Source organism: Rhinolophus sinicus, chromosome 1, assembly GCF_057876585.1.
Source record: "Rhinolophus sinicus isolate RSI-liver-muscle chromosome 1, RSI-T2T, whole genome shotgun sequence".
Lineage (NCBI taxonomy): Eukaryota > Metazoa > Chordata > Mammalia > Chiroptera > Rhinolophidae > Rhinolophus > Rhinolophus sinicus.
The window spans coordinates 211,463,421-211,490,749 of record NC_142501.1 but is presented as its reverse complement, the minus strand read 5'-3'; the positions used below and the strand labels follow the sequence as shown (position 1 = coordinate 211,490,749).

Here is a 27,329-nt window from a genome sequence, read left to right as displayed (position 1 = left end):
TCTCTGCCACTCCCTCCACGAGCCTGACACCTGGTGCTGGGCCCGCAGGCAGCAGCCTGTTCATCAACAAGAAAGGAGGGTGGTCAGCACGTCAAGAAGCCTCGGGACCTCAGGGTCAAGGGCATTCTGATATCCACAGCTCCAAGGGGGCTGCCCAAAGAGGCAGCCCCCAGAGCCCGAGGGCCACAGCCGGCCGGGTCTGCTGGTAGTGGGGACAGCCTTTCACTGTCTCCTTTCTTCTCCAAGCCATGCCTCCAAGGACCCAGCCCCCTCCTCCCGGAGCTCAGCCATGACCTTCCCAGAGCCCTGGCTTCAGAGCCCAGGGGGGCTCCAGCTGCTGTAAGACAGGGGCCCACTTCCAGCCTGGCCTTTGACCTCAGGGCCTGTCTTCTGGCACCCGCTGGCTTCCAGGGCCACGGCTGAGGCCTCCCAGTGACGCCCTGGACGTTGAATGGTCTTCCTCTGGCCTCACCAAATCCAGTTCCTCCCATTGCTCTCCAAATGGGGCAAACCCTACGTCCTCCCAGAAGCCTCCTGACCGTCTCCCACCCCAGGCTGAGTCCTTCTTGTTTCCCACAGGCACTGCCCATTCTGAATTGGGGCCCCTCGCGTCTGACTTGGACCGTTTTCCTGATGGAGGGACCTGGGTTTGACTCCAACTGTGGAATCACAGCATCTGCTCAGCATCACAGGGCAATAAACATTTGTTTGAGGGCGGCAAGGAATGCATTCAAGGCCCATTAGTTAAGTTACATAAGGAACGCTTTGGATAGTCAGCCCAGGGATTGGCCAAGCTTTCTGGATGAGTAGTCGTGAAGAATTAAACCTGTGGTGTAGGCAGAAAGGCAGGACTGTGGGGCCCAGGGGTGAGTGGGGGCGGGGCGCAGACAGAGCCCCATCAGAGAGCCAGCAGGCCCTCCGACCAGCTCCCAGCTGAATGCGGTTATTGTCACTAAGTTTGTTTTTAAAAAGCTAGAAGGGACAATTCATCTGGTGAGGAGCCGTCTAAAAGTTCTTAATTATTTCTGAAGTTCCATGAATGTTTAACAATAAGAAAATTCACAAATGTTTCCTGAGCATTTACTAGTGCCTGGCACCCTAACCACCCTAGAAGAAAATTAACTCATTTAATCCTAAAAACAACCAGTGAGGCCGTTCCTGTTATGTCCCCGACTTATGGAAGAGGAAACTGAGGCCTGGAAAGCATGAACTTGCCCAAAGTGGGGTTCAGCCTCAGCAGTTGGCCTCCTGGTCTCATCTGCTGTGTCTGTTACACCTGAATTTACAAAGAACACTTTTTTTCCACTTTAGACTGGAGTCCTGTACATGATTTAGTTTCATTACTAAGTTTTGAGAACCACTGACAGAGCCCAGACTTCTCATTTCACAGACGGGCACACCTGTGCCCAGGGATAGGTGCTAAATGGCTCCTGGTCGCACAAGGGTTTGCGATGGAGGCAGCAGAACCTGGGGTTCAGCCCCAATCCGGGGCAATCCCAGAGAGACTAGCTGCCTGCTGCCCGAAGCAGATGGCTCTGCCAGGGTGCCTGCGGAGTGAAGCACGGTGGCCCAGGGGACAGGGGACAGGCAGATCTTGGTCAGTCCTGGTTCTGCTACTAGTATTTTCTGTGACCTTCTCCCCGAGCCTGTTTTCTCTCCAGTGGTTTGGGGTTGTCATGGTCCCTGCCTTGAGCGCTTCCCGGTGCACAGGATGTGGGGCTGCAGGCAGACCCGACCAGGCAGAAGGGTAAACAGGACCAAGCCGTCGGTCACTGAACACAGGATATGGTTTCACAAACAAACTGCTGAACCGGTGGCAGCTGTTAAACCGTGAATAACCACGTAGGCACTATTTCAGCAGCAATTTGAGTTTCACTCGAATAATGTTGACCATGAGCATTTCACATGTAGTTAGACCTGAGTGGACAGCTGGGCAGTCGTGGCCACAAATGCAGGGGCTCCCAGCCTGGAGGTGGCGCGGGGTCCGCTCACTGGCAGGTGGCTTGTAAACTACTGGGAGTGTCAATTCTGGGAGTAACTCAAACTGCACTTGTATTTAATTCAGTACAAGTGTAGACACCTGTTGACTCTCAGGTGCGCACAGAAAGGACTTTTAAACAAAAGAGAAACGGACAGATCTCATCAAAGGTTTTATTTCAACTGAATTAGGACCTTGACTGTCTCCCGTCCGTTACTGAACACGGCCAACGTTTCTAAGCACTGTAAGGGACGGCCCGGGTTCTATTTCCTAGTCCCAGCGGATTCAGGCGGGACCCTCACAAACTCACCCACCACCCACTAGACAAGCATGAGGCAGCTGCAGACCCAGCGCTCAGTGTGGACACGCTGTGCCCAGGGCTGCCGCTTCTCCCGGCCTCCAATCCTGAAGGAATCAGGTGGGGCCTCGACCACACGACAGGTCCGGCAGCTGTGCACAGCCCCCCGGGATTGGCAACCAGCTGTCAAGGCTTAGCAGCAACCAAATAAATAACAAGTACTATCATTGAGTTTACATAGCAGCACATTCAAAAGACGAATCCAACACAGAAGTAAGTGAGGGGCTGGGAGTGCTTGGAGGGGGGTGGGGAAGGAGGGAGAATGTCACCGCAAAGTACTTTTCAGCACGCAGGAATCCTGTTTAGCCAGGCACACCAGCTTCACTCGGAAAGGTTGGGACGCTGGGTCAGGGCTGTGCATGCAACTTCCCATGACGCCGGGCATTCCAAGTGACAGAGCTAAAGCAGTCAGCCATTCGTGGAGGTGAGCAGACTGCACACGGCGGGCGGTCCCTGAAGCCCTGCATTTGCACACGCGAGCGCACACACATGCACACACTCAACAGTGTTACTGTCGCGTCATCTGCCTGGGTGGCCACGGGGGGGGGGGGAGGAGGGCCTGACAATGACGTGCCCCGACCCCTCCTCCGGCTGCGGACATGTCCTCACACAGCCGACAGGAACGGGAAGAAGAAGAAGTCGAAGGCGAACTTCACGGCGCCGTGCACGGTGCTGCGCCAGTCCTGTTCCACCTTCACGTGCCGCCGGGCGGGCGCCAGCTGGGTCATGCAGTTGAGGCAGCTGATGGCCTTGAGCTCGAAGACGGGCCACTTGCTGCCCAGGCGGCCCTCGAGGACGGTGCTGAATTCGATGAGGCTTCCGTGCCGCAGGCTGAGCAGCACGTCCTTGAACTCGTTGCTGGCCCGCAGCACGATGTCCTTGGTGACGTCGTCGTCCTCGGGGCCGCGGGAGCCGTTGGCGCTGAAGGGCATGCCCACCGTGATCTCGAACTTGTAGCGGTCGAACCTCTTGATGTGGCAGGGGTGCTTGGCCAGCAGCTTGAGGCGGCACAGCTCTTGCTCGGCCGTGGGCGCGCCGCCGGGGCTGCAGGCGGGGTAGGCCTCGCCGTACAGGCAGCGCATCCAGTCGCCCACGGCGAACGGGAGCATGTTGATGGCCGACTCGGCGCTGTTGTCGATGTCCGTCACCCGCACGTACTTGAAGCGGCCCGTCCACGTGACCCTGTGACCCTCCAGGTGGCTGCACAGGATCTGGGTGCGCGCCATGTTGGTCTCCTTCCAGGCGCGCGGGCCGCACAGGAAGCCGTACTGCTGCCAGGTCAGCGTGGAGTTGTAGACCTTCATGCCCTCCGACCGGTACACGTAGAACCAGCAGAACAGCACGATGGCCGTGATCCACACCAGGATGAGCTTGACCAGGGAGCTCCGGGTCAGGGACTTCACCATCTGCACCACCGAGAAGTTGGCCTTGGTCCACCAGCGGAACAGCAGGGGGACGCTGCAGACCGCCAAGGTGACGGTGATCTTGGTGAGCTCCAGGGACACGAACCAGCGGGCAAACTGCACCAGGCCCATCAGCGCCAGGCCGGCCACCAGGATGGGGAGCGCGAAGAGGAAGAGGAAGTAGCCAATGGACGCGCGGACCAGCCCCAGGCCCGTGGACTCGAGCAGAAGGACCACGGAGAGCTCGCACCACATGAAGCAGACCAGGTAGGGGACCAGGTAGCAGTAGGTGCCCTTGAAGTGCCGCAGCTGGGCCATGCGGAAGAAGAGGAACAGCAGGTAGACGTAGAGCAGGCAGGGGATGCTGACGTTGAGGAGGAGGAGGTGGCCCACGGGCACGGTGACGAAGGTCTGGCCCAGGAGCTTCAGGTAGTGGCAGTCGAAGGGCAGGCTGGGCAGGAGGGAAAGCAGGCCGGCGGCCACCTCGGTCACCAGGGCCCTCCGGGTGTAGGGCTCGGCCGACGCGCTCAGACTCATGTAGCTGGTGACGGTGAAGAAGACGCACACGAGGGCCAGCTCCGAGCAGGGCATGCAGTCCTTGCTGGCGATGGGGAAGGAGAAGATGACGAAGACGACGGACAGCAGGAAGTGCAGGTAGGGCTCCAGGTGGTTCCAGCTGAAGTTGCCCTCGGCCTGCTCCACGTCCAGGTTGGGCTCGAAGCGCTGCAGCAGGCCCGTGAGGGTGCGGAAGCTCTCCCAGGCCTTGCTGTCCTGGAAAACCTTGAGGGTGCAGATCACCATGGAGACGAAGGACAGGTAGAAGACGACGAGGGGGACGAAGAAGGCGAAGAAGTCGATGGTGAGGTTGCTGACGATGAAGAAGAAGATGAGGGCGTTGATGTGGTGGGTGGGCACGATGGAGGACAGCCAGTGCATGCCGGCTCTGGACGCCATCTCGATCAGGTACTCTTTGATTTCCATGATGGCGTGCAGCGGGAACTTGACCACCTGGGGGGCGAGCGGTGGGAAGAGAGGAAGACGGCGCTGCAGCCTGGACAGGAGGCCTGCGCGCTGCCATCTCGTTAGTCCCTGGGCGAGTGACAACACACCCTCCTGTCTGCCCACTGCTGGGCCCTCTGTCCCCGCGGCCCTTCCACCCGAAACGCCCTCTAAGCGGGAGCGACCTCCCCACGTTCCCTACAAACCTTCCCTCACTTCCACCCAATCCTGTGGGTCCTGGCACTTCGTCTGGGCCCCTGGAGCCCGTGCCTGACTGCTGACCTTCTGCCACGGTTTCCAGACTCACGTGTGCTGGTCTCCCTGCGACACCTCCAGTGCCAGGGGCAACCTGCCCGCTCCCTCCCCCGTCCCCATGGGGCCTCGTGCTATAGAGACCACAGCTCCCGGGGCTGCCGGTGGGGGAGCCCGGCTCGTGTCTCATCTCCCGGCGGCAAGGACTTCGCATCCCGCACCTTGGCTCCCCACCCACTCAGGGGGACAGGAACTGGGACCTCACAAGCCCGCTGAGCTCTGAACAGGCCCAGGAGGGGCAATGGGAGCAGAGACTCCAGGAAGGAGAGTTCCATGCGCACATGAAGAGCAGGGCACAGCCCACCTTTACTGAGTGGAGGTGATTCAATTGTGACGTGTCAGGAGACCCTATGAACCAGCCACCTGCCACCACCCACCCCAGTACACACCCACCCACCCAGCCCATGCTGTGTGGAACAGACACACAAGCCCACGCGACCACATTCAAAGGCAGCCCCGTCCCTGCCGTGGGGCCACTCCCCGGGCCTACACCCAGCGCCAAGGGCAGCAGTAACCCTTGGCCTTGACCATAGCAAAGGATGAATGAAGGGCTGTGGGGAGGTGACTTGGGGAGCAGCCTCCGGAAGGTGGGGAGGCGATTCTGCCACCGCGGGCAGACCCCCACACCCGCCTGGTTTTGTGCATAGAATTCCCTGCCGGGGTTCGAGGGGAGATGGGAGAGGCTGGAGGGGGTGACACGAGAACATGGCCATGAGCAGTGGCCACAGTGTGGCGGGGAGGAGGGCAGAGGTCTGGGTGTGTCTGGAGGGGCAAGAGCATGGATCAGATCACACCGGGCAGTGGGTCCTCGGAGGGACTGCCCGTGTTTGGGGCAGGGAGGCCTGGCTGCGCCCACAGCCCATCTGAAGGGCTGCCTGACGCAGCCTCCATCAGTGTCCAGGGGAGGTCGGCAGCACCACCTCCACCCTTGGGACAGACCCGCTGCCCGTCCCACTGGAGGCCTGAGGAGGAGGGGTCCTAGGGAGCATAATGGAGTGACAACACTGGGACTGGACTGTCATCTGCCCAAGAGCCTTGGCTTTCGACTTAGGGTGACCAGGACAGCTGGGAGTAGCCAGGTGTGTGCGTTCTCCGCAGACGGGGGTGGGCTCGTAAGGGAGGCTGTCCAGCTGCACACACGTGTCCTCTGTGTGTTTGTGACAGCCCACCTGCTTGCTGTCGCTTTGGTAACAAGTGACAAAATGAGCAAGCGCTGAAACCAGAGGATGGTCATCCCAGCTCTCTGCGGTCAGCAGCCCCCACAGCAGTGGGCACATGAGCACACCTGTGTGACACGGGCAGGCGGGAGCACCTGGCACCGCAGGGTCAGCCTCGGTGGGGATTTCTGACACTTGCCAGAGAGCAAACGAGCGTCTGTGAGAACGGACCTGCTCCAGGCTTCCTCTGTGAGGGGCCCCTTCAGAACGGAGCCGACCAGCAGGCTAAAAATCAACAGCCACGAGTGAGCCCACATGTGTGTCAGCCGTGGCCTGCAGCTGGTCCCTGCAGAGCTGGGCCTCGACACAGCAGGGCAGACAAAAGGCGCCCCAGATCTGCTACTGCTCACCGCCATTCTCTGTGCCCAACCAGACCGGCGGCCTCAAGGGAGCCAGCCTGGAGGTGCCTGAGTAGCTGGCATCTTGCCATTAATCTGAAATCCTATCCTAATGTTCAGAGCCATTCATGCGTTGTTCTTGTTGAGGCCACACAATCACAGAGTTGAGAGGACTTTTAAGAGACAATGAAACTTCTAGAACAGCATGTCTGAGGTGCCCGGCCTCTAGGACAGGGTGGTCTCCTTGGAAGGTCCCAACTCTGCCCCTTGGAGCTCCCACCTAAGCCCTACTCCTTGCAGCCCCACCGAATTGTGAGACTAAAAACATTCTCTGTAGAGAAAGGCCAAACAAATTAAAACAAACTCTTCTTTGCCCAGGGAAGAGATTTTTAAAAAAGTGAATCAAGTTCTACAAAAGGACAGTAAAGAGCGCTCTGGCCAGGCCTGAGGTCATCGGCCCTTCCGCTGACAAGAGAAACCAAAACACCAGAATGTGACAAGCCGGCTGCTGCCCAGGGAGCCCACTAGGAACTAATCAGGTCGAGGCGAGTCACTGCAGACTCGGGTCTGCCCAACCCTGACAAGCTCGTTCACGTGTTGGACTTTCCAGTGATTTCATGTAAAAATGGTTAGGATTTAAAAATTACTGCATTTACTTTCAAGAGGTTCTCATCTGTCATGAAAGACTCGAGAAGTGCTGGAGTCTGGAACATTCTGTGGGAGTCGTGTTAGCTCACAAACAGGTGCCTGTCATCTGTCACTTCAGGGGCAGAAGACCCCCCAAGAGCAGGCTTGGGTTTCTCTGTTCTCTGAAAGGCTATTAAAAGCTGGAACAGCTTTTGGTTTCAGGAGACGCCTGCTATGATTCATTGTCTCTTCTGCAAACGACTTTTAATGAGAAAAACTTGTGAGGAATCAAAGTGCTCTGACACTTTTCAACACTGAAAGGAAACACGCAGCCTTGTTTATTTCTTATCAGAACATTTTAAATCCCTCTCTTTCCCAAAAATGACTTTCTGCTATTTTATAGCACCACGCTCATCACCCATAAGGAGGGTGACATAATTTACTGTCCAAACCGGGATGCTTCTGAAAGCTGGCATTACTTGCAATTATGCGGGGACAAACACGGACACTGGAGCCAGGGCCACCTGTGGGTCTTCTCCAACTTTCCCTTTCACCTTTGAGCCTCACTGGCATTTGGGGAGTTATAATAACCATGGGAAGCGCCCCACCTTCCTCCTCTCACATTAGTAATAAAAACTAACAGCATCTCTGTGAATGCTTAGCCTAGGCCTGCCTCCGTGTGGACTTTCCATATTAGTCATGACCTCCTTTGGTCAAGTTCCTCGGCCATCCTGGCCCTGCATCTCAGAACCGTCACCTTGGACATGCTAGCTGTCCTCTGGGGACGCTCACTCAGCTCCTCGGTCCTGAGTGTGGCCGTCATGCCTGCCGCTCTGGGCCACCGTGTGCCCCGTAGCATTCCTTCTGCGTCTGCCTCCCGTTGGGAGCGTGTCCTGGCCTGAGCGCCACGGCCAGGCTCCCAGCACGGTGCTGACACTGAGCTGCCTCCAACATGGGGATTTCAGCAGACTTCCTGTCCCCTCCATGCCCACGGCGGGGCTGAGCAGTCACCTGTCCTCTACCACACCGTGGGGCGTCACACACGTCCCAGGCAGCTGGGCTCGTGGATGACCACCGCCTGGGCTGTGGAGTGAAGATTCACTGCCAGAGGCCCCTGTGCAGACGGCTCTGTCTGGATTGGGCAGCCAAACTTCTGGAAACCCTGGCATTCTCTGCAAAGTGAGCTATGGGCCCAACTAATTCAGCCCCATGAGCTGAACTGGGGTTAATGTGTGAGAGGGCAGTGTGGCCACATTGCACGTCTGCACGGCAAGTCTCAACCACATGGCTGAGGAAACAAAAGCTGTCACACCTGACCGCCACTCCTGGCTTTCCTCATGAGCTGCTTGCTCCTCGCTCATTCTCTGCCACCTGCCGCTGCTGGCTGGCCGATGGCAGCGGCAACAGTATGCTCCCTTCCTTCAGACCGGCATATGGTCACCTCCTCGTCACTCTAGCCAATCCCTGCCCCCCCCCATCAGCTTTCAACCCAAGACCCCACAGATCCGGGTACGTAGGCGCCCCCTGCAGGACCCTGCCGGTCTCCTGAGCGCCAGCACTGTTGTGGGGGGAGGGCGTCTTTGAGGAGCTGACCTCCGTTCTGTACTGTAAAAGGGCAATTTGTCGGAATGTCAAAGTCTAAACACAAGTCAGACTCCAGTGCCTGGTACCCAGCGCCCCACATGGCGTTTTGTGGAGAAAGACACAAGAAGGGTGCCCATGCTCATGCCACCCACTGAGCACGCCCGTCCCCAAAGGCACCCAGGGTTTCGGAGCCTGAGTATGTGTGACAGCGTCCCTTTATGAGGACACGTCCTTGCACAGCAAGTCCCGGGAGGCTCCTGTGCTGGGCGAGGGCCTCCCACCCATTCCGTCCCAGGCAGTGCAGGGAGGGCAGCTGGGAGCCCTGGGGCAGGGCCTCCGCGGGCATCTCACCTTGAGGCGCAGGGGCAGGTCCTCGGGGCTCTTGCCTGCCAGCTCGTCATCGTCATCGTCCCCCAGGAAGAGGTTGGTGGGAACGATACCCTTGGCGTACTTCTTGGTGATCTCCACGAAGTCATCCAGGGCCATGTAGTTCTTGGCTACAGCACAGGGACAACGGGCTGGGTCAGTCCACACTCCACGCACACTGTCACCCCGGGGCACTGGCAGGACAGGGTTGGTGGCTGGGGCCAAGCTGAGACAGGGGCTGAGAACCCGCCTCTGTCCTGGGCAGGTGGGCAAGGACAGGCTGATGGGGAGGACAAAGGCAGTGTCACCTCGGTGACATGCCATCCGTCCCCAAACCGTCCTTCCCGCTTAGGGCCTCATGCCCAGGGTCTGCTGTCCCCAAACCCAGATCCAATGCCAGCCCTTTCACCACCTTCCCTGCCAGTGCCTCTCTGCCACCTTCTCTCCCTCAGCCCTGGCTTCTCACAGTGCTGGTGACAGCTGCCCAGCAGCCCAGCCACATGGCGACCCCTCCGTTCAACACGTCTCCACCAAGAGCCTCCTACATGCTGGGCCCTTTCCTGAGCCCTGGGAAACACTTGCAATGGGGGAACAAGCCCAGCGTGTGCCCAGGTCTGGGCTCTCAGTATATGGGGCGTCATGCCCAATGAGGCGGGACGTGCCCCGAGAGCCACGTCCACATGGCGCACTCCCCTGGTGGGCGACAGGGTGCCCAGGAGGCCGGGAGTGAACGAACACAGCGTCACAACTGTGAACGGGTTGCCAGATGCATGGTTGGCCCAGCCTCGCCTATTCTGCCATGACCAGGTGCTTTCTGAGGCCTCCTGCGGGGGTGGGGGCTGTGTTCCAGGCGCTGGGGACATGATGAGCTGATCACAGAACGCAGCAAACAAGCAGAGACAACAAAGGAAACAAACAGTGTACAGATCGCAGCGCGCACCACCGGGCGGGCAGGGCGGGGCTTGCAGAAGGGGGTGCCCACTGATTTCGGGGGTCGGAAGGAGTCAAGGATAGCACCCCGGATGCAGTGGTCACTACAAGGGCTGGCGCAGGGCTGCGTGGCTGGCAGTGGCGGGGTGGCCACATGGGGCTGAGTGGCCTGGTGAGGGCTGTATGTGGAGCTGTGGGTGGCATCTGATGCCATGAGACTGGCCACTGAGACGGGGCTCTAAGGACGGGTCCCGGGGTGGCTCCCATGTCCAGAGGATGGAGATAGGAGAACCATGGGACGACACTCAGGATGTGTGATGGGGCAGCAAAGACAGTGGAGACACACTGCTGTGCCCCCCGAATGGGACAAGGACACAGTCTGTGCCCATCTGCCCATGGCCTCCAGACGGCCAGGATTCGATTTGTCACCACAGCTCTGACACTTTCCAGACTCCAGCCCAGCGGGAAGGTGGGTGTGTGTCCCCTCTGTACAGTATCCTCTGGCCCCTGATGCAAGAGAATCCCTGAGGACTGGTGGGGTCCTTTGGCCCTCTAATGTGTAAGAGGGGAGACTGACACCCAGAGAGAAAAACGAGACGGGCCTGATGTCATGTGAAGAGTGGTGGCAGAGCCGGGAGGGGGAACCCGTGTCTCCTCTGGGATGGGAGCCTGGGGCCCTGAGACCTAGAGTCCACCCACACGGTGTGCGGCTGCACCCAGAGGGGTTGAAGGTCTCTTCCAGTTGGATGTCCCAAAGGCACCCCAGCTTCGTGAGCTCCCAAACCTCCCCCCACCCCCCACGAAGCTCTGCCCTACATCACTACTTCCTACAGCCCCTGCTGGGTGCCCCACCTCTCGCTCTTCCTGCACCAGCTAGCTGCCTCCTCACCCTTGCTGACTGGCTCAGGTACCCCGGATATGCCCACACTCCTGCATTTCTCTGTCCAGCAGGGACTGTCATGCTGCCACGCTCCACCCGTGTCAGTCTCCCCGCTACAGCGTGCACTCCCAGTGGGGAGGGTCCAGGTCACAGAGCCATGAACTGACACACAAACCACAGCCCCACATGGAATGGACTGAAAACCATCATGCCTCCGAGACTCTGGGGGGCCCCAGCCTGGACTCTGCAGGAAGGAGTGGACGCAGTGCCCAGTGTGGTGGGTGCAACAGCATGGCCAGCGCTGTGGCAGGCAGAGGACTGGCGGCCATACTCACATTCGCTACTGACCAGGCGCTCCAGCACCCGCCTCTGCTTCTGCAGTGACTTGGGGACAGGGCCTGGCTGTGCCACTCCATCTGTGGGGACAGAGTGGATTGAGGATCAAGGCAGGCTGACTGTTCCCTCATGCTCTGCAGCCCACATACTCCTAGTGGGCGTCCCTGAACTCCGGGACCCCAGGGCCTGGGGCCTCCACGTACCCCGTGATGGGTACTGCAAGGGCCACTCCTCTGGACGGCCCCCTCTGGCCTCTACCCACTAGCGTGACTCCACGCCCTGCAGGGCACTCCCATCCCCTCTGGACACAGCGTGCGGTCTGGTCAGTATAACCTGTCCCCCAATCTTTTGCTGGCATTGCCCCTTGGTGTGATTTTCCCCTGGAAAAGCCTGTGAATGCCCCTGGGACAAGGAGCAGGCCTGTGCTCTGTGTCCCCAGCCCTGGTGCTGGAGTCTGTTCAATGAATGAACACAGCCAGGATTGAAGTATCCCGTCCTTTGTCAACACCCATGCACTGGCCACCCCCCAGGTGGGCAAGCATTCCCTGAGCTAGTCCTGTGTGCCACCCACTGAGGTGTGCCTTTGCAGGGCAGGGCAGGTGGGAGCTGGACAGGAGGGCAGAGAGTGGCAGCAGGAAGGGAGGGGAAGCAGGTGGGGGTTTCTGGGGGCCCACAGGGCGTGGCCCCAGCTCTGCCACATCAAGCATGCCTTTTGAGGGCGCCACCTGAGCCCCAGGAAGGGAGTCCCTAGGCCGTATAGGAGACCCATGATATCCCATAGGGGACTCCAGCAGGAAGGCCCAAGCTGCCCACCAGAGGGCCGTGTACCGTGCTCGTTGACCTGGCCGACGTTCTCCAGCAGCTCGGACACGGCCATCTGCTTCTTCTTCTTGGGGTTGAGCTTCCAGTACATGACGAGGGCCGCCTTGCGCACGGCCCGCTCGAGGTCGGTCTCGGACGACAGCTGCTTCACCTCCTGCTCGTTCTCGGAGGTGATGCCTGAGAGACGGGGCCATTAGGAGCCTGGAAGCCGTTAGTGCCACTCTGCCTGAGGTGGTCTGGGAAGGGACTCATGCAACAGGCTTTATAGGCACCTGTGGTCACCGGGGCAGGAAAGAACATCTGGCCCAAGTCCTGGCCGGCACCCACTCTGCAGGTGGGAGACACAGCCTGACACCAGGGGCCAGCCACTTCCCGTGGGCAGGATAACGTGGTCAGTCATCGCCCATGGCCAGCCGACACCTCACTGCCCCCAAAGCCCCGCCCCGCCTGGCAGCCAGTGTGTCTGAGCAGGCCTTCGCCTTCATGCTCTCCAGCTCTGCCAGGACGAAGCGGCCCTCCCCTGGCTCGGGAGCTACCCACCAATTCAGATGAGAACCCAGAAGGTACCTACTTGTAGACACCAACACAAGCTAAAGAGTGAAAATGGCTTCCTTGGTTAAATGTCCCATGTCATGTGTGCTCCAGAAACACCATCTAAATGACAGAGCCACTGGCAGCACGGAAATTGTACTTATTTCTTAACGGCGTCACCAGCATTAGGTTTTCCTGTTATCATTTTAGTTGTACTTTAGCAAGCAGCACTGTATCCCTCGGGCCCAGACCCACCTTTTCTGTCCGCCAGGCACCGGCGGAGGAGCTTGACGGCCTCGCGCCGGCCCTGCTTGGCGGCCAGGACCAGCCAGTCCACGGCCGTGCAGTTGTTGAGCTCCTCGTCCCCGTCGATGGCCAGCTGCAGGTAGTGCTTCCCCACCTGCAAGTGAGACGCCGTTAAGCCGCGCTCGGCAGCGGCCTCCACGAGAAGCGGGGCTCTTACCACGTCTTGGCCCCTGACCTGCTCCCCAAAGCCCAGCAACCTTGGGCGTCTGGGACCCTCTCGCTCCCCATGCTCCCAGACAAGCCGCCTCCGTGCATCCCCTCTGTCACCCAGGCCAAGAAGAAAGGTGGCAGGAACGGGGTCCCACGAGCGTGTGTAGTAGGTTGGGCCTGTGGGACCCTCAGGGGGCTTGCTCCTCACAAGACTGTGAGGAGGGTCTGCACCCCGTCCATAGAGGGGACCACAGCGGGGGTGGGGCACCGAGGACAGGCAGGGAGCGGGGCCGGCGTCATGGAGGCGGTGGTGCCTGAGCCCAGGTGACGGGGACAAGGGACAGGAGGGGCTGGTGGGCGGGAAATGACCCTGCAAACAAGGAAACACAGCAAATGGGGCCGGGCGCTCAGCTCCCGTTCACGCAGCCGAGGAGCTCTCGGCCAGGCCCGCGGTGCTGGGGGCCCAGCCTGCGCTCCCACCAGACGCCGGGGTCCTCACCTCCGTCTGTGCTTTGGGGTCCCCGGCCTTGGCCTTCTCCAGGACTTCTTCAAAGGGGGTGTCCATGTCTCCCTTCACGGACCCTTTAACAAGGGAAAAACGAGCAGAATGTCATGAAGCTGGTCCTTGTCACTTGTCAGAGGAGTGGAGAGCACGGCAGGAATGGGCTTTGGGCCTGGAGCAGCTTCTCATGTGAAAATCTGGGTCAGGGGTGTGAGAGACGATGCGGAAAGAAGACCCCACACAGCTCCCCTCCATGATAGAGCAAGGACAGCAGACTCCTGTGGGGGCCGGGGGCCGGCAGCAGCCCAGTCTCTTTGGTGGCGTCTCGGGAAGGATGAGGGGCACAGACCCGAGTCCCACCCTCGCCCCTCAGCTCACTGCAGCTTGGACTGAGGCTCTAGAAAGACCCGAGGCTCAGGTTTGAAAGCCCCAACGCCCGGCATCCCAGGAAACCAACCGAATTCGTGTTTGCTAAGATTGCAGCCTATACACTCAGTGTCTGGAAGTCATAATCCGTGCGCACGCATTTTGAGACATTTACTTACACTAGTGGGTTATAACCAATTGCGCACACTGATGTGTAGTGGAATTGGCGCAGAAATCCCACTGAGGGGACACACTCAGGACGCTGGGACTCTCGTGACTTCTGTCCAGCCGCTCGGTTATTCCCAATACTCCTTAGTTTTATAAAATGGTGCCACGAGCCCTTCTGGGTATACATGTTTTCTTTTGGGGGTTTTTCTCCTAGCATAAGTTCTTCAGGTGAATTTCTAGGCCCAAGGGTCCCAACGTCACATGGCTTGTGCTGTATGTTACTTTCTAAAAAGTTAGGCCCACTGACAAAAGCATCATGTAACTACACCAATGTCACTGTAACCTCACCGGCAGTGGGTAGCGTAACAATACAAAGTTTCTGAAAAAATCGTATTTTTACCCACTACTCAGGGCCTAAGCCTGACACTACACCTTGCCTCCACCCACCGCGACACCCCGCCTCCAAGGACACATGGGGTGTGGCTGGGGCACTGCCGACCACATAGTAGGTGCTTATTAGAAACTAATAGACTCACTCTCTGGATGGAAACAGACGGCAGAATTAAATGAAACAAGAACCGTCCCCGTTAACAGTGCCTGATGACCAGCCTTTGCTGTCTGCTCATCCAGGCCTCCCGCCAGACTCAGAGCCTGCTCTGCAGCAGTGAATGCTGCCGGCCCTGCGTTTATGGAGCCTGAGTCCACAGGACCCGGGACTCCAGGAGGAGGCAGCAGGGGCAGTGGCCTAAAGTGACACAGCCTTCAAGGCTCGAAGGTAGAGGAGTTGCATCCAGTTTGGAGAAAGGCCCGGAGGGCTGGGGACAGCTCCAAGGGGAGGAGGAGTCGTCAGGAGACCTCACAGGTCAGGCACAGGCACCGGCACCGTGGCCCTCCTGGTGGACAGCTCACAAACACGGTGACACCTCTCCCTGCAAAGTTCAGACTGGGCATCCTCACTGAGGGTGGCTTCAGGGCCCAGGACGAATGCCCCTTCCCCAGGGGCCCTGGGCCTCAGTGCTTCCGGAGTCATCAAGGTTAGTTCTCTCTCTGGATGCTGTCACACCCCTTGGCCCTGGAATGTACTTTCTGGCCAAGGGCTCAGACTTAAGAGAATGGGAGAATGCAAAGCCTGCAGGCTCCAAGCCAGGGTCCCGCCTGTGGGCTCAGAGGGAGGGAGTGTGCAGGCGGGGTATCTGACCTGCGTGTGAATCCACCTTCAGCATCAAAGTGCTGCCTTACCTACAAGAGTCATTTTCAGCCCCATGGTTACATCTATCCAACAGGACGGCTCATGAAGAACAAGACATTGCATTTGGTGACTGGTCCAGAGTCGCGTTCACAAAACGGGACCCTTCCCTGCTGGTGTTGCTCTTCTCAGCTCAACGCCCGATTCATAAACCCATACTCTTTCCTTTTTTTCCCCAAAATCAGAATCTAGAAGATTTAAGCATACATCTGTTGGCTAAAAAGATTATTCTAGTCCATGATTAATTTTTCACAGAAGTTATTCATAACCTGACATTTGAAGAAGTCTCCCCAATATACAGACTCTCTTCGAAACAAACGCTAGACTTTCGTTATTACGATTTCCATTCGGCACTGGCAGATAGTTCTATAACCACTCAAATGTGGGGCTCACGCTGCAGCCCAATCACAATATGTGGCTTTTCCCACAAAGTCGGAGCCTTCACACAGGTCGGAGGCAAACCCAAGGGGCTCACCGCTCAACACCAAAAGGACACGGCCAGAAGGCGGCTGGGTCAGCGCAGACACCACCGACCATGGAAGACACACACGTGGTCCTTGAGGCCTGACCTCCATCCATGGCTTTTTCTGATACTAGACCTCGATGTCCCTTTTAGGGACCCACCCTCCCCTACTCTCAGACCTCAAGGTCTGGTGGCATTGCCCCTCACCCGCACTGCAGGGTGGGTGCAGCAAGCCCTCCTGGCCCGTCAGAGGCTCCACCACCCTGACCTTGGTTCAGGGACAGACAGACTCAAGTCAGGACAGCGGGGTTTGTGCTCAACTGCTGGGAACTAGACTTCCTCCTTCTGCTGGTCTCGGCGGCCGGACACCAGCTTGGAGTCTGGGAGGGCTGCCCATGGGGAGAGCCCACCTGAGAGTGAACGCACATGGGAAAGCAGAGTGGGGAGCGGGGACAAGATTCCTGATCATGTCATCTCAGCCCCTGCATCCAGCCGTGTGTAAAGCCAGCACATCTAGACTACAGACACATGGGACTAATAAGACCCAGCCACCCTGTTTTTTTTATTTGTATCAATTTACATGGGGTTTCTGTGTTACTTGCAACTAAAAAGGTCCTGACTCATTTTTGAAAGCCTTCCATCAATCATAAAACAGCAGTAGTTGGTGCTGCGTGGCCTTGGGCAGGTCTCCTCACGTCTGCTGGGACCATGGAGAACCACAGCCCCTCTCTGTGAAATGATCTATCCCCATGATCTCTTGCACTTGAAAGCTTTCAAGCCACACTGAGCTGGCAAAGGACACGTCATTTTCTCACGTGCTATCGAGGTGAGGAGCATGCCAGGCACAGCCCATGACCTGGGACAGTGCGTCTCCCAGCTCCCACAGCCTTCACAGCTCCCACAGCCTTCAGTCGGTCTGACCCAGCTCCACCCTCCAGCTGCCAGCACCGCGTGGGGCAGTGCAGCTCAGTACACAGGGAACCTCCTTGGTCTCCACGCCCACTGTTCACCGTCCAGGACCAAGCTCTGAACCCCACCGGCAAACCACACCACCACCTACCTGGCAGCTCCAGCCAGACCTGAAGTCACTCTGGGTCCCTCTGCTCCCTCTCCACCCACCCCCTCAGTTGCCACCTCATCTCACATGCCCCGACCCCCAGTGCCATCTCCACACAGTGGCCAGGGTGGCTTCCTCTTTACTGTAACAGATGATGTTCTGAGTTAAACCCTCTAGCACTCCGAGAACACCCCCTCTCCTCATCTTCTCCCTCGAGGCCCTGCTGGGCCTGCCTGAGGCCTGACTCCTGCCCAGGGCGTCATCAGCCCCAGAGGCTCTGACGTCCAACACACTCAGTCAGGTTCTTCTTCCTCTACTCACCCAGCAGCTCCCCTCCTGGAGGGTGGGGCCCTGCCTGTCCTGCCCACTGTCTCCTGCACCGGCTGGGCCGGCCCTCGGTCAGTGCTGGGGTGAACGCTTCCAGGCAGCGGCACCCTCCCGCACGGGGCCAGCCAGCACCCCTGGCTGTGGCCCTGCGGCTGCCTGAGCAAGGCCTGGCCTGCACCGCAGCTGGGACGCCTCAGGGACTCAGCAGCCCTGCAGGCTGGCACCCATCTGCTGTGACCCACCGAGGTCGGCAGAACGGGCATTTCATGGACCACAGGCCCTGCACCGTGCTCACCCCCTAGGACAGTTACTCGGGCCCTGGTTTCTCTCTCGCCCAGGGCCTCTGGAGGGCAGGCCTGAGCCTCCAGCCTTCTGTGGCCACTGACGACTCTGGGGGCTCAAATCCCAGCTGTCTGCGTCTGTGCTTTGTCATGCGCGGGCACTGCTTTGTGTCTACCACACAGGACTCTTAGTGACCCAAGGCACGGGGCACATGCCAGCCTTCCATTGTCAGTCACGGCTGTCACGGGCAGCCCGTCTCAGTGGGCAAGCAGGGACTCACAGTCTGTTCAAACCTCTTCCCGGGGTTTTCTCATCTGAAAAATATCAGCGAAGTGAGTCACCTGAAGTGGTGTCCGGCGTGGAGAGTGCTAATATTCGCTCTTGCTGTAACCTACTGGTGCCTCACTGACGCTCAACACCTTTGCTGGATGGACAGGTGAGCTAACTAATTGAAACTGACCCGAAAAGCCACTTGCGGGCACATGCTGTCTGAGCTGTGTAGGGCCTGCAGGGCAGGGCCTTCTGAGTCCACATCGGTGACTGTGGTAACTCAGACAGCTGAGAAAGTGACCCAGCACAGCCAGGACATGGGACCTGTCCAGCGCGTGTTCTCCCCTCTCTTCCCCTGCCTCCTTCCCCACCCCTCCCCTCGAGGACAGAGCCAAACAGAAACCACATGTTTCCTGACTCTTCTTATCTGAAACTTACAGTCTTGACTCCATCCTCCCAGGGCTGTTTTGCATCAGCCAGATTGAAACCAAGCAGTTCCCAGCCCTGGTCTCTGTGCCCTGCGGCCGGGCGGTATCTGTGGCTGGGCTGAGATTCCAGGGTCAGGCCCTGGCCTGCCCAGAGGCTTGGAGACAAAGAGGAGAATGCGGAGTCCTTTGAAGGACACTGAGACCAGAAGAACCCAAGCTGGGCGCTAGCCCAGCGTGAACTGCATGGGGTGCCTTGGCTGCTGCACCCAGAGCCTGGAGGTCCCTGAGGCTCTGCCGGGAGGGGCAGGTATATGACAGGAGACTCGTGTCACCTGTGCGCCCATCACTCAGCAGCTGGTCACTTGGACAAATCTGTGCCTTAGTTTCCTCAGCTGTAAATGGGGGTAACAACAGAGCTTCCCTCCCAGACTGCTGTGAGGGGTCGCCCGGGCCGAGGACAATGGTACCCACAGCGGTGCTCATCACGGGTTCGGGGCCTCTGCATGGGGCGCCTTGCTGACTGGGAGGAATCACCTTAGGCACCCGCACCTCGAGGGGAAAAACAACACGACAAAGGCTGGGTGAGCTGGAGAGAGGTGAGGTGAGGTGTGAACAGGTGGCAGTGAGGGGGCCAGGGCTTCCTTAACTCACACAGACCACCTGGGGGGAAATGCAGCCCCACCTCAGCTCTGCTTGAGAACAGGAGAGCAGTCACAGGGTCCCGCCCACGGTGGTGGAGCAGGTAACAGAAAGCGTACCCCATGGCCCGCCCCCCCACACATACATGTGCTCGCACACGGCGTTTGTAGCCTAAGCCTCCCTGGGAGGGGAGAAGCAATCTGATCCACACACATACACGGAAGCTCCTAAAAGCAGTCACACCGTCTGAGCTGACATCAAAACCAGTCACCAATAAGAAGTTTAATGGGGGTCATAAGACTCACAAGGTGAGGTACAAGGTGAAGCCTCCAAGGGGTCTGAATAGGACCTCAGTGAATGGGCCAAGGGACCGGGAGCGCACTTGGTGACATTCAGGAAGCACATCAAGCATTGCAGTTCAAGGTACAGACGCCCGCTGAGCCAGCGTGCAGGTACCTACAGGGGCGAGGGCCTCGAGTCACCACTGCATGCTGACCCCAGCAGGCTTCCGCACATGCTCAGTGCACACGGTCCCAGCATGGGCGCAAGCCCCTGCGAACTCCACATGGTAATTATGATTGTGCCCATTTTATAGATGCAGAAACAGGCATGGCGAGGCCTCCCAACCCCCTCGAGGGCACACAGCTCAAGGCCACCAGCCAAGCCACACATGGCCGAACTGTGGTCCTTCCTGGACCCCTGAGGGCCCCATCACTCAATAACTAAACTGTTTGGGTGGAGAAGTGTGTTCCGGGAGTCCCAGGTGGGAAAAGCTCAAGGAGACTAGCACTGGAACCAAACCACAGACAGCGCTTTGCACACTGCAGGTTTCCACCCACTAAAGTCAAATTGAACTGGCCGCAAGCAGTATTTATATTTAAATACAAGGGACAGAGGAGACTAGCAAGACTTCAGCACACACCACAAGGAGAAGTTTAGTTTTGGAAATTTCCATCCTCCCCGACTGTGAGTGTGCGTGTGCAATGTGGGCGTGTACAACAGGTGATGACGGCGCGTGTATTCTTGCCGTGGGTTGAAGTCAGAAAGCATAAAAGGCGGTAGTGTCCTAAGAGCCGGGTAGGATTTCAACAGGTGGTGATGGTGATGGCATATTTTGAGCAGAGGGTCCCACGTGGCAAAGGGAGGTGGGGAAACGTGGGGGCAGATCTGGAGCACATGGAATGGTCTCTGTGTGCAGGGAGGAGTGGGCGGTAACCCAGGAAGAGAAGTAACGGGACTTTTACCACCCACAGAGCTTTTGGACCTGCTGCTCCGAGCAGGGCCAGGAGCAGGCTCGTTCTGTAATCGGAGCTCACGGACCTTGCTTCGCAGGGTTGGTTGCTGTGAGTGGAAGACGGATGGGATGTGCTGCAAAGCGCTGGGTGGATGATCAGAAAGCAAAACGGACACTAGCTGTGTTTTCCCCAAACACCACAGCCAGAGGCTGGGGCTCCTCCCCTGCAAGTGTCCATGAAACTCACAGTGAGGCGTGAACTTTCCACCCATGACAGCCCCAGCCCCCGGGCAGGAAGGAATGTCTCTCCCTCCTGGTGTAGCTCAGTCTCAGGCGGACACACTGTCACCCTTACCTCCTCCTTCTCCATCACCACCCTGTCACCTGGGAGGTCTGGGGCTCTCACAACCCCAAGACCACCCCAGGAGAGGCCATTTCTTCCCTATAGCCCTTGCCCGCTCCCCCAGGCTAATTCTTGCTCAGGCACCCTCTTCCCAGAAAGCAGGCTTCCTAGCCCCCAGCGCCAGGGCCAGGGCCACTTCAGTGCTCCCAGACCCCATGCTTCCCTCTGCTCCCCACGAGGCAGTGGACTCTTTGGGGACAGGTCTGACTCACCTGTGCTGTCAAGGCCACTCGGGGCCAGCAAAAGGCCATGCGCAGTGAGCAGCAGGTGGATGGAGGATGGCCCAAACTCTAGTGCCCCTGCCCCAGTGTCAGCCCAGTGGGCAGCACCACAACCAGCTGCCCCATCCTACCTGGGTCCTCACACCATCTTGCCTCTGCCCCAGGGAGTGCCTCCTAGGAAGGTCTGGGGGAGCAGAAACCTGAGGGGGCCCAAGAATGGATTGGGGGGAGGGACAGCCCTTAGCAGCCCAGCCTGGGGATGGAAGACAGTGGTTCAGAGGGCAGCAGAAACCTGGGCCTGGCAGCTGGCCTGGAGGGGAGTGGCCAGTTGGGGCCCCCAGAGCAAGCAGAGCTGCCTGACCAAATGGCCCCTGAGTGGACAGGGGATGATACAGGCTTTCTGAGCGCAGGGCAGGACCAGAGCTGCGTGAGGGGAGGCCTTGCTGCCCCTTCACAGGCCCTGGTGAAACCGCCCGCCAGCCCCGAGTGTGAGCTGGTCGGAGCTAGAGCCATCTGATCGTAAGTAAAGCAAAGACCCTTAGGAGCGAGGCCCTCCGTGCAGGGTGGAGCAGGTGGTGCTGAGCCGCAGGGCACGCCCAGTAGGAGGGCCACGTGGCAGGACACGGGTGCTTACCCTGCCCCCCAGGACAGCCCTGGCCTGGGCCAAGGACAGTTGGCCCCCCAGGCCCCGTCCCCTTACCCGTTCCATCCACTCTTTCTCGGCTTCTGGCACGTGGGGCCTGGGGCACGGCTGGGGCAGCTGTGTCTCCCACATCTGATCCAGGTCCAACGTGGGGTCCAGGAGCTCGGGGTGCCCCACTCTTCTCCTGCTCCACGGAGGCAGTGGCGTTGAGCCGTGAGCGGGCCTGGGGCTGCGGTGGTGGTGGAGGCTGTGGGCTCGCAGGAGGGGTGCTGGAGTCCATCCTGGTGAGAAAAGCTGCAGGTCAGACACACCAGCACCAGCCTGCTCGGCCTCTAGTTTTTGGTAAGCAGAGGGGACTGCAAAGCAAAACAGGGTGGGGGCTGCCCAGCATTCTCTGTGTGATCTCATTCAACCTCACGACAGCCCCTGCAATTTCTTCCCCATGTTACAGACGAGGAAATCAAGGGAGGAAACGCATTCAGGGCCAGCCGGCTCAGCAGGCCCCAGCAGTCAGCGGCTCGGGCTGCCACATCTGTGGCCTCGAGTCCCTGCCTCTCCGGTGCCCGCATCTGAGCAGCGGGGAGGACGGACTGCAGTGAGGGTCAGCAAGGTGTCGCACACGCAGAGCCCTGAGCACCCTGCCTGGCTGTGCCGGACTGCATGGTGGCCTCCACATGGCAGGTCTACCCCAAATCTGGAGGCTGACCTGATTTGGAAAAGGGGGGCTTTGCTGATGTAATTAAAGATCTTGAAATGAGATCATCCTGGGTTAGGTCACTGGTGTCCTTATAAGAGGAGGACGGAGACACACCGAAACCCAGAGAGGAGAAGGCGAAATGGAGGCAGAGGCTAGAGAGCTGTAGCTACAATCCAAGGACCACCAGACACCAGAAGCTGGAGAGAGGCCAGGGAGGATGTACCCCCAGAGCCCCCCAGAAGGAGCAGAGGGGGACGACCACAGTGGTGGGGGCCGGATTTAGTCAGATCTGCCCAACTCCAAAGCCCTCCACACCGGGCTGGAACCACAGGACCAAAGCTCAGAAGGTGAATGTTACCAGATACTAGAACTGAAAAGCAGCGATGTAACCGTGTGCTGGTGTCTCGGGACAGAGGCGGGAACAGACTAGAGCGTGCAGGTTCTCTGACCATCTCATGACCAGGGGAAAGGGCTCGATTCGCCAACAACGGGGCTGCACGTGCTGTTTCACAAACCACTGACGCAGAAGGGCAGCCACAGGCGCAGGCTCTGGGCTGAAAGCTGAACCTGAGCGCGGCTGGGCTTCAGGAGACACAACCCCCCGACATTGTCGGGACCACGTGTGCACTGTGTGGGGATGCTGTGAGGCTCTTCCTCGGATTCCTAAAGGATCCCATGACCCTCTCCAGACTCAAGGCCACGTCCCTCCTCCTCACTGAGATGGGAACACTGAGTCAGAGCAGGAAGAGGCTGATCCCAAACCTAACCTGGTAGACCCTGCCCGTGGCTCTGTCCAGACCAGCTGTGTGGTCCTGAGTAGGTCATGCCCCTCTCTGCACCCCAGTCTCCTCAACTGAAAATCAGGACAATTGCCCCATGCACGGGGGCACTGTGAGGACTACAGACCACAAGGGGCATGAGAGGGGCGCGGGTCCCAGACATCTGCGCACACCCAGCTCCACGCACCCAGCCTACTGGATGGGGTAGGTGCCCGACACACGTTTCTGATGACTGCTGTCACAGGAAGAGGGAGGTGGCCCCAGGCACCAGACACGAGTTCCAGGAGTACCCAACCACGTCTACCCTGTCGCCAGCTACAAGTGGGTCCCAAAGATCGGAGCTGTGTCCCAAAGAACCCTGGAGATTTCAATCTGGACATTCCTTCCTCAGAGGGACTGAGCTCTTATTTGAAAACATCCTCCCAGGTGCAAACCAAAAGCACCGCCAAGCCACGTGACTGCCTGGAAATCAAAGCAGTGCTCGGTGCTGCTTCCAAACTCCAGGCTTCTGGGAACCAAACAAACAGGCCACTTCTGCAAAACTCCTCATTTCGCTGCGTGCAGATCAACGTGAGCACACAGCCGCTGTGGGCAAGAAGTCAGCAGTGACTCGGCACACGCCACCCAGGCACCCGCAAGTCACCGGCCAACCTGAGACAGCAAAAAAAGGCAGGACTTCGAACCATGGGGCCCCATCCTGCCTCGCCATCTCCAGGGCCTCCCGCTGCCCCCAGACTCAAGTGCCACCTTCCTGGAATGGCAGAGGGCAGCTTGCCTGAATGGGGGCTGACTTAGGCCAGAGCGCCTAGGTCACTCATAACGACGAGGACAAACATGTATCTGGAACGTGCTCTGTTCCCAGCACTTCCCACAGATTTTCCCGGGGTTCCACGTTCGGCTCGCCAGGTAGGTAGTATTATCCTGGGGTTGTAGATAGCTTATCTTTCACTCCAGTTCACAGACAAGGAAACCCTGGACCAGGAAGGAGAGATTCATGCTCGGGGCCACACAGCTCCGTGTAGGAGCTGGAATTCCAATCCATAAAAACCCTGTGAGTTCCTGAAAAAGGAGTCTCTCAAGAACGGGGCCCCGCAGGCCTCTGCAACCAGACCCCCACTACACCTCCCCTTCCCTGGCCCACTCACTCCCAAAACCTGCTGTCCCCCCACGTCCATGTGCAACTGCTGACCGCCACACCTGTCTCTTGCAGAGGCCTCTTCCTGGAGTCGTCACAGCTGTACTTTCCAGCACCGACCGTCCGGAGAGCGGTTATGACTGCCCCTCCGTACGGTGCTACACTGTACAGCTGTTCACCATGACCTTGCATGTGAATGGTTAAGGCCAAGGAGACGGTGTGTAACACTGGTAAGCAGGGTTAAAGCAGCCTGACATTTCAGCTCCAATGTATTTAGGATGAAAACAAAGTTTAACTGCAAAGAGATGGGAAAAAATGGCTCCAAAATGGTAATACTGACTATCTCTGGGGAGAGGGATGGGTGATTTTATTTTATTCCTTTTCTAAATGTATTTCCCTAATTTTCTATAATGAATGTGCAAGGTTCTTGGAAGTACATCTGTGACCAAGCCCTAAGGGAGCAGGCCCAGGGGTTCCCAAGGTCTGGGATGTCTGCTCTGGCCGGACCTGGCACAGCCCCCATCTCAGGGCTGTTCCTCAAGACAAGGGCACAAGGACCTTGGAGGCTCCCAGGTACCTATTTTTGCCCCAGAGTATTAACAGCCAAACTGAGGAACATTCTGGCTCTCCCCAAGTGCCAAGTTCACAGGAACAAAGCGGGAGTCAAGTTGGGAATGCCCCGGGCATTGATCATGGCCAGCCAGTGTCTCCCCAGAGGCCGAGCTCCCACTGTACACTTAGCACCTGCTCTGTGCAGGACCTCCCTGCCCACAGGGGACTCCTAGGGCCAGCCTTCAAGAACTCAGTCTGGATGGGAAGAACAACACCCGGACAGACTTGATGTTGCAAGCACAGAACGGAGGCCTCACTGAGCTGTGAGAAAGGGGCAGGGGAAGGATTCTGGAAGAAAGGCCTGACTAAGCCTTCAGGACCAGAAGGTGAGAGCCAGGCGAGGGTGGACAGGGTGGAAAGAAGGTATGTAGGCATTCCAGCAGGGACTGCCCCGGAGAAAAGGCAGCAGAGGCAGATGGAGCCAGCAGTGGGGCCAGGAAGGAGCAGGAGGCGAAGAAGTGACCTCTAGAGAGGGGACACAGGAATGAGAAAAGAGGCTGAGTGGTGTCGGGGGCAGGTCCCCAGGGCCTGAACCAGTGCAGGCTTAGAACCAAAAGGAGGTGCAGGATGGTGGTGCACAGGGAAGTGGCAGTTAAAGAACCATCAGGGCTGTGTGGGGACATGACGGGGGGACCACGGAGGGGACTGGGTGGCCATCCAGGGAAAGGGGAGGAGGCCTGGCCAGCGCAGGCACGTGAACACAGCTCTGGAGCCAGGAGGGACAGGAGAGTCACCAACGGAATATGAGGAGTGGGCAAGAAAGAGGGTGGCTGGGTTTGCTAGGGGCCATGGTGGTGGTGCCACTTTCTGAGGTGGAGGCATGGGAGAAGAGACGGACTCATACAAAGCATAAAATTCCTTCTTCATGAGGATGTCTTTTATGGTCACTGTCGTGGACGAGGGCTTGGTCTCTGTCCTGCAGCATAGGCATTCCGGGGGGGCCAGGACTGGGGCGTTCCCCTCTGTGACCAGTCCGAAGGCCGGCAAGGGGCCGTGAAGGCCTGAGAGGGGAGTCCCTCCACATACTCTTCCATCCTGGGAAGGAAGGTGAGATGTGGTCTCCCAGCAACCTTTTCTGTGTGCAGTCAAAGGTCCATCGGCTGGGGGAGGGGGAGCACAAAGGAACCTCTATCAAAATCCCTGGTCTGACACTGAGGGTCTCTCATGAGAATCACAGGAGGGGACACTGGCAAGTGTGGCCTCTGGGCTTCCAGCACAGCTCCCCCACCGGGGCTGCCAGGAGGTCAGGCGGCCAGCGCCCAGGGCAGTGATGGATCCCTGCAGAAGGGAAAGCCCTTTATAAATGGGCTGAACGCCAAGGGTCACTGTCCAAGGTAAGGAGAGGTGGGGCTGCACGCTGCCTGCGCAGGTCACCAAACCCCAGCAAGCCTCATCTTCCTCATGTGAAATGGGGTGACAATTCCTACCACAAAGGCGACTAAGAGGATTAAATATCGCACAAATGTTAATTCCTTGGAATTTCTTAACATCAACTACCAAACATAGGTGGAGGACACCCCATCACGCCCAAAAGGGGTGGGTCAGATTCCCCAGAAAAATTCTATCTGTCAAAACAGAAATTAACTTTCCCGGGGGCCCAGGTTTACATCAGCCAGGGTCTAGGGGCTGCCATTACCCCCAAACCCCCACCCCCCAGGAGGAGCCCCAGGGGGAAGATTACTGCCACACAGATTCTAAGTGGGCTGCGAGCTCTTCAGCCTGATCCAGAGGCTGCCACTCACGCGAGCCTGGTCCCCACTGGGGGACTGAACCCCCATTACCCACCAGCCCCCACCTGGGGGCCCAGGCGCCTTCCAGCAGCCCAGCGGGCACTGAGGGCGGCCCTGGGTCCCGCCGAGAGCCGCGGGGGAAGGGCCATGACGGGGCAACTCGGGACCGTTGCGACGGGGAGGGGGGCGCCCCTTGCCACACACCGGGCCCCTCGCGCCACAAGCCGCCTTCCTGTCGGGTCTGTTTTCCATCCGCAAGGGGGTTTCGTGGAGAGACTCACGAGTGTAACAGTGGTCGGGGCGCGCGTGCCCCGGGGCTCTGGAGCCGAGGGGGCGCTCACCCCCGAGGAAGACCCCATCCAGATATGGGTCACCGTGAGGTCGCGGAGCGGGCGGGATCCTGGAACCAACTTCTGGGGAACTTACAGGGTGGGATGGGCCGTTGGGACGAGCTGCTCATCCGCTTATATGGGGAAACTGAGGCTCGAGGCGGGCGGCGCGGCGCTCCCGGGTTTCTTTTCAGTCCCCCGCACGGCCGTCCCCTATCCCTAAGTACTCACTCGCCTCTGAGTGGGCCGCACGCCCTCGGGCCTCCCGGATCGCCGCAAAGTTGCTCGGGAGAAGGATTCGCCGGGGCGGAAGGGAAGCGGGACAAGCGGGAGACGCTGGCTGTAGCTGGAGCCGGCGAGTGAGGCCCACGGACTCGGCCCGGAGTACGCGGCGCCGGCTCTGCCCACTGAGCGGCCAGCACGCCTGCCAATCACTGTGCACCTCCGCCAATCACGGCGCGCCTCGCCAGGCTGCCGCCGACATTTCCCAGGCGCAGCCAGGCAGGGAGTGCCGGAGGGGCGGGTCCAACAGGGAAAGTTTCTGAGCGGACTCGGACCCCAGCCCCGCCCCATCATGGCCCGGCCCCGCCCCGCCCCGGCCCAGCCCAGTCATGGGCTGGCCAAGGCCGGGCGCTGACCCTGCCAGCAGGCTTCGTGTTCC

General features: G+C 58.8%; 1 protein-coding gene across 3 annotated transcripts; it reads right to left on the bottom strand.

The window, feature by feature from the left end:
- Positions 1 to 2,137: 2,137 nt before the first annotated feature.
- Positions 2,138 to 27,071, bottom strand: WFS1 (wolframin ER transmembrane glycoprotein). Of its 3 annotated transcripts, none has more exons than XM_019748206.3 (8): positions 26,904 to 27,071; positions 21,444 to 21,667; positions 13,637 to 13,719; positions 12,937 to 13,081; positions 12,157 to 12,327; positions 11,328 to 11,408; positions 9,168 to 9,313; positions 2,138 to 4,747 (listed from the first exon to the last, which is right to left on the bottom strand). In XM_019748206.3, the coding sequence occupies exons 2-8, from the start codon at positions 21,664 to 21,666 to the stop codon at positions 2,942 to 2,944; spliced, it is 2,655 nt and encodes an 884-aa protein (XP_019603765.3). In that variant the 5' UTR covers position 21,667; positions 26,904 to 27,071; the 3' UTR covers positions 2,138 to 2,941. The 3 variants fall into 3 exon arrangements, with proteins under 3 accessions (XP_019603765.3, XP_019603764.3, XP_019603766.3); XM_019748205.3 differs by having other exon boundaries at positions 26,900 to 27,057; XM_019748207.3 differs by having other exon boundaries at positions 26,766 to 26,990.
- Positions 27,072 to 27,329: the final 258 nt, after the last annotated feature.

Bases quoted from the DNA above. Each gene is read 5' to 3' on its own strand.
- WFS1 (XM_019748206.3), bottom strand. From the start codon at position 21,666: ATGGACTCCAGCACCCCTCCTGCGAGCCCACAGCCTCCACCACCACCG. The intron at 12,328-12,936 runs GTGGGTCTGGGC...CCCGTCTCTCAG, and splicing joins GTGCCTGGCGGACAGAAAAG to GCATCACCTCCGAGAACGAG. The intron at 11,409-12,156 runs GTACACGGCCCT...CTGTCCCCACAG, and splicing joins CGGCCAGGTCAACGAGCACG to ATGGAGTGGCACAGCCAGGC.